Source organism: Hibiscus syriacus, unplaced genomic scaffold (genome assembly GCF_006381635.1).
Source record: "Hibiscus syriacus cultivar Baekdansim isolate YM2019G1 unplaced genomic scaffold, ASM638163v2 tig00112402_pilon, whole genome shotgun sequence".
Taxonomy (NCBI): domain Eukaryota; kingdom Viridiplantae; phylum Streptophyta; class Magnoliopsida; order Malvales; family Malvaceae; genus Hibiscus; species Hibiscus syriacus.
Genome location: NW_024063323.1, coordinates 765666 through 770334, shown reverse-complemented (window position 1 = coordinate 770334; position 4669 = coordinate 765666). Strand labels below are relative to the sequence as shown.

At 33.5% G+C, this 4669-nt stretch overlaps 1 protein-coding gene across 1 annotated transcript; it reads left to right on the top strand.

Moving 5' to 3' along the window:
• The first annotated feature begins 1154 nt into the window (after nucleotides 1-1154).
• Nucleotides 1155-4466, top strand: LOC120179113 (protein WVD2-like 1). The gene is made up of 7 exons (XM_039184820.1): nucleotides 1155-1231; nucleotides 2328-2676; nucleotides 2985-3082; nucleotides 3281-3378; nucleotides 3476-3546; nucleotides 3675-3785; nucleotides 4109-4466. The coding sequence occupies exons 2-7, from the start codon at nucleotides 2332-2334 to the stop codon at nucleotides 4403-4405; spliced, it is 1020 nt and encodes a 339-aa protein (XP_039040751.1). The 5' UTR covers nucleotides 1155-1231; nucleotides 2328-2331; the 3' UTR covers nucleotides 4406-4466.
• Nucleotides 4467-4669: the final 203 nt, after the last annotated feature.

The following is a 4669-nucleotide window of genomic DNA, read 5'->3' as shown; positions in this document are numbered from 1 at the left end:
ATTAAAAAAATAATAAGTTAATAAATTTTTTAAATATGAAGGATTTTATTGAATATTTTGAATTATGACCAAATTGTATAATTTATTCATTTATGAATTTAAAATGTTATTTTATCAATTACAATAAACGTACGATTCATTTTTAACAACATAATATTTTATTACAATAATATTTTAATTAAATGCTTTATTTGTACTTTTTTTAGAAAAATATGACTGATTTATTATTTTGTAATAAGTACAATACATTATATGTTCAAAGATAACGCACAAACTCCTGGTATTTTTAATGTTTGAACCTTAGAATTCAAGAAATAATAACAATTCATTTACTACTAAAATCACTTAATTTGTGCTCATTCAAGACTTAAGTGATCTTAAATATATTTTCTCCTTATTTTAAGAAAAAATATTTATTGAAGATAATTCGAATTACTTAAAAAAACTCAATGGCTAATTTTGACTTTTTTTCTTTGTTATTGTAGTTGGATGGATTTTTTTAAAAAAAATTTAGCTAGATGGAACTTAAATTAATTATTTGGTCCATGGAAGAAGTTTAATTAAAGATATTTTTTTGACAAAAAGTTTAATTAAAGATATGAAAATGATTAGCACATTAATTCAACATAATAAATATTGCTCCACACTATTCTAAATCTTCTTATATAAAACCTAAATCTTCTGCAATACACATATTTGATTAAAATCACATTAGTATTTTTTTAAGCGAATGCATGTTCAAAGTCACATAAAATTGGTATCTTTGATCAATTGATCTATTAATAGATTTAGTATTTTTTAAATAAAAACAACTTGTTAGATTTATATATAAAAACATAAAGGCAACATGAATCAAATAATCTTAATGATTAAATGAATTGTTCTTATTATCAAAGGTTTTAGGTTTGAACATGATGTTTATATGAATATTTGTACATTTATTATAAATGATTAAGAATTTTTTTATAAATTTGATATTTTAGCAACCTAAATTAATAAAAAAACATAAAAGCTAAAAGAAAAAATAAAAAAATAGTATGGCATTGATGCAACGCCGTGAAAGAACAAAAGGATGGCGTTAAAGTCAAACTGAAAAAACTGTCCCCTGTGTATATATATAATCAACAGCTAAGCAGTGTTACAAAGAAAAGAGAAGAAAGAAAAGAAAACTCAGCTTTTAAAGTCTGAGAGAAGAAAAGGGTTTCAAGATCAAGCTAGGAGGAAAATAACTGTGAGACAATTCTAACATTTATCAAAGTTCTTATCTTTATTGTTCAAATTTAAATTTCTGGGTTTCTGTATTTATTTTCATTTTCTTGCTTCGGTTTTTGGTTTTAAGATGGCCAATGTGGTTTGATCTGTTTCACTGAACTTTCCCCTTCCTCTTTTGCTGTCATTTTAAGGTTTTTTTTTGTCATCAGGTTTTCTGTGTTTTTTTGCATGTTTCTTATTAATGTAAGCTATTTTAAAGGCAACTTTTTGGGGGTATTTTTTTGCGAAAGTTTGCTGAGAAATGAAGAGTTCTGGTAATTCTCTCGTTTTCTTTCTTTTTTATCCATCTGGTGTTTTGACAATACTGGGTTTTCTCATTTTGGTGTAGAAGTGTTGGATTTGTGTTCCTTTGTAGCGTTATTAAGTAAAGTGTAAAGTGCACCCCTCATGTTTGTTTTATGTGAATGCTTGCCAGTAAATATATTTGAAGTAGAGTTTGCATTAGAGGTTAAATTCCAAATTATCCCACAAAATCCAATTCTACGTTCTTCTTTGGAAAATCCCTTGGTCACCTTCTTTGTATCCCAAGGTTGAAAAAAAATGAAAATATTGCAAGGTTTCGAAAACAAAAGGTATACCATGGAAGAAAAGATTTTTATCAATTGATATGCATATTATGACTGTTGGAAAGCAGCCACATCAACAGAAAACTAGATAGGAGTGAATGTGATGTAATTGCTGTTAATTTTGGTCAGGATTGCATGTTTTAGCCGCAGATGTGGAGTTTATATTGCCTATCATGTGCCGATCTACATGAAAAATAGGTTTATTCCAGTATCTGGGTTTTCAGTCGATGAAACTTGTTATAGATCTCTTATAATCATGTAATACTTGTCCTCCTTTTTAGAGATTTTTTTTTGGCAGCTTGAAATTGCCTGCTGAGGCTAGTTTTGATGTCATGCACGTTCAGCGGTGGTCCCTTTCTTCATATTCTCAAAACATCTTATGCATATCGAGACAATGCCGGAATGAATTATCTGTCTTTCGTTTTGTTTTTCTATTTCCATGAAGTTCCATCATATGTTTTTGTGATTGAATGAAGATTCCTAATGCAGTGCGATGGGGAGGGAACTCACAGATGTGCGCATGGACGATAAGCCAAACGGTGCAGTGAAATCAAATGGTAGTCGAAGAGTATGGCAAGGGATCAAGTCAAATAACTATGAGGTCAAAAGATGCGCCGTGGAAAAGTCGGTCCTTGAGAATGGTCATGAGAAGCAAGATGTTCTAGCTGTTAAAAGCACAAATTTCGGTACCAGCACCCCTGAAGGGAAAAATGAAAAGGCTGAAGATCAGAAATTCACTGATATCAAGAAGTTAAGCACTGCTGCATCAAAAATGGGTGCAAATGTCACAGAAAATGTTAACTCTACTATCTCCCCTACTGCTGGAAAGGATTTGGAGGTAACTACAATTCTCAAGTAGGGATGAAATTTTTTATCCGGTGAATACAATATGGGTTTCATTGACTTGAATCTGATCCAATCTGAGATGTAATCCGGTTAGGATAATGCTGACTGATTAGGAAGGCAATAGGAGATTTCCAAATATGGTTGTAGGGACTTTTCTGAAGGAAACTTAGCAATAATGTTATTATTATCTGTGGTTTACAGTGTTTTTGACCTGGATATTTTGATGATATTATGATAGACAATAACCGATATTGTTTCGTGCATGAAGCTGATCTTTTATATTTTGACCATTTCTTTCAGCCAGATAATCCTACTACTCCTATGATGTCAAGGAAGCCAATGCAACCTTATGAGAGGAAGCATCCTGATGAAGAAGATAATCGGTCTGTCGCTTCCTCGTATCCTCTATTAATTTGTCGTTACCTGTGCTTTTTAAAAGAACTATATCAAGGGACTGCTTTCGGTCCTACCTGATCCGTACATCCATATTTCTCTTTTATTTGCTAATCAGTTTTAGGGGAAGGGTTTGTGGAGGTGGAGGTGGAGGTGCAAGTGTCATTTATTGTTTTAGTCGAGTTTCCCTTAACCCTGTCTAGTATTTCTGCACATGCTCGAACTGCAAGATTGAGGGTAACTATTGGAACTTCTCCAACTTTTAGAAGTGCCCAACGTGCCGAGAAGCGTCGGGAGGTCTGTTCTTAGCCCAAAAGACTAAATTCGGATTCTATTTAAGTACTGTCTGAGTCATCTGTTTTAGTTATCCTCATTGTGTGTGTATATATTTCATCCAGTTTTACAGAAGTTAGAGGAAAAACACCAAGCTTTAGAGGTTGAGAGAAGCCAGTGGGAGGCGAGGACCAAGGTAAGAGGCATCTTAGATGTCTTTACCTGATATTTATGTCAATCATTCTCCTCAGGCAGTGATATATATGACATACGTGATATAAATTTTAAAAATTAACAAAATGAAACCTCTTTACTTTCTTGTAGGAAGAGCAGGAAGCAGCTCTTAAGCAGCTTAGAAAGAGTATGGTTGTCAAAGCAAATCCAATACCTAGTTTCTACTACGAAGGGCCGCCGTCGAAGGTTGAACTGAAGAAGGTATGCTTTTGAAGTTTTTGTCTTTGTTTCTTTGTGTGCACTTGAAGCGCAAATAAAAGAGAAAAAAATCATGGACAAAGGATGAAACCTGGTTAAATCGTTTAGGATGGTGTTGGTGCAGAGGAATTAATATATGATTTGAAAACCCAAGGCTTAAAGCTACCTGAAGTGACACAATTAATAATCGAAGAAGGCTCTCGACCGAGCCATATCAACTTGCTGCAATGAAAAACTCAGAAAATAAATTTCCGGTGCATACACCTCTGTTCGAAAGCTTTTATATGTTTTTCGCAGCTTTCATTCTTGCTTTTATTTCATTTCAGCTGCCACTGACTCGGCCAAAGTCACCAAATCTTACCCGGAGAAAGAGCTGCGGCGATGCAGTCAACTCAACTCAAGATGAAAAGGCAAAAACTTGCTGCCAAGCCCACCGCCACAGCTTCGGCAACCATATGGAACGATGCACTACCACAAACGAGGTCAAAAGCAGTGGTCAGAACAGCAACAGCAATGGAACTCGCAAGGTGAAAGATCGAGTGAAACAAGTAAAAGAGATGAAAAAAGATGCTCCAACAAAAATCGCAGAGCAGAGTAACACGAACATCGTAGTTCAGTCATGAAAATCTCTGGGCTCTTGAAGCATGAAAAAAGATGTTTTCAGTATTGCCATATGGATGGTCCTTAAAGAGAGTAGCCGGATATGAACTACGATTCACTGTAATTCTCTTTTGATTTCATATGAGGTTTTTCTTTACCCTAAAAATATAGGGTAAACCACACAAATAGTCACTCATATTTGGCAAGTAAATTTTCATTTTTCCATTGAAGTTTTAAAACTAACGAATATGTAACTAACGTTATTGGTTTATAATAAATTGATCACT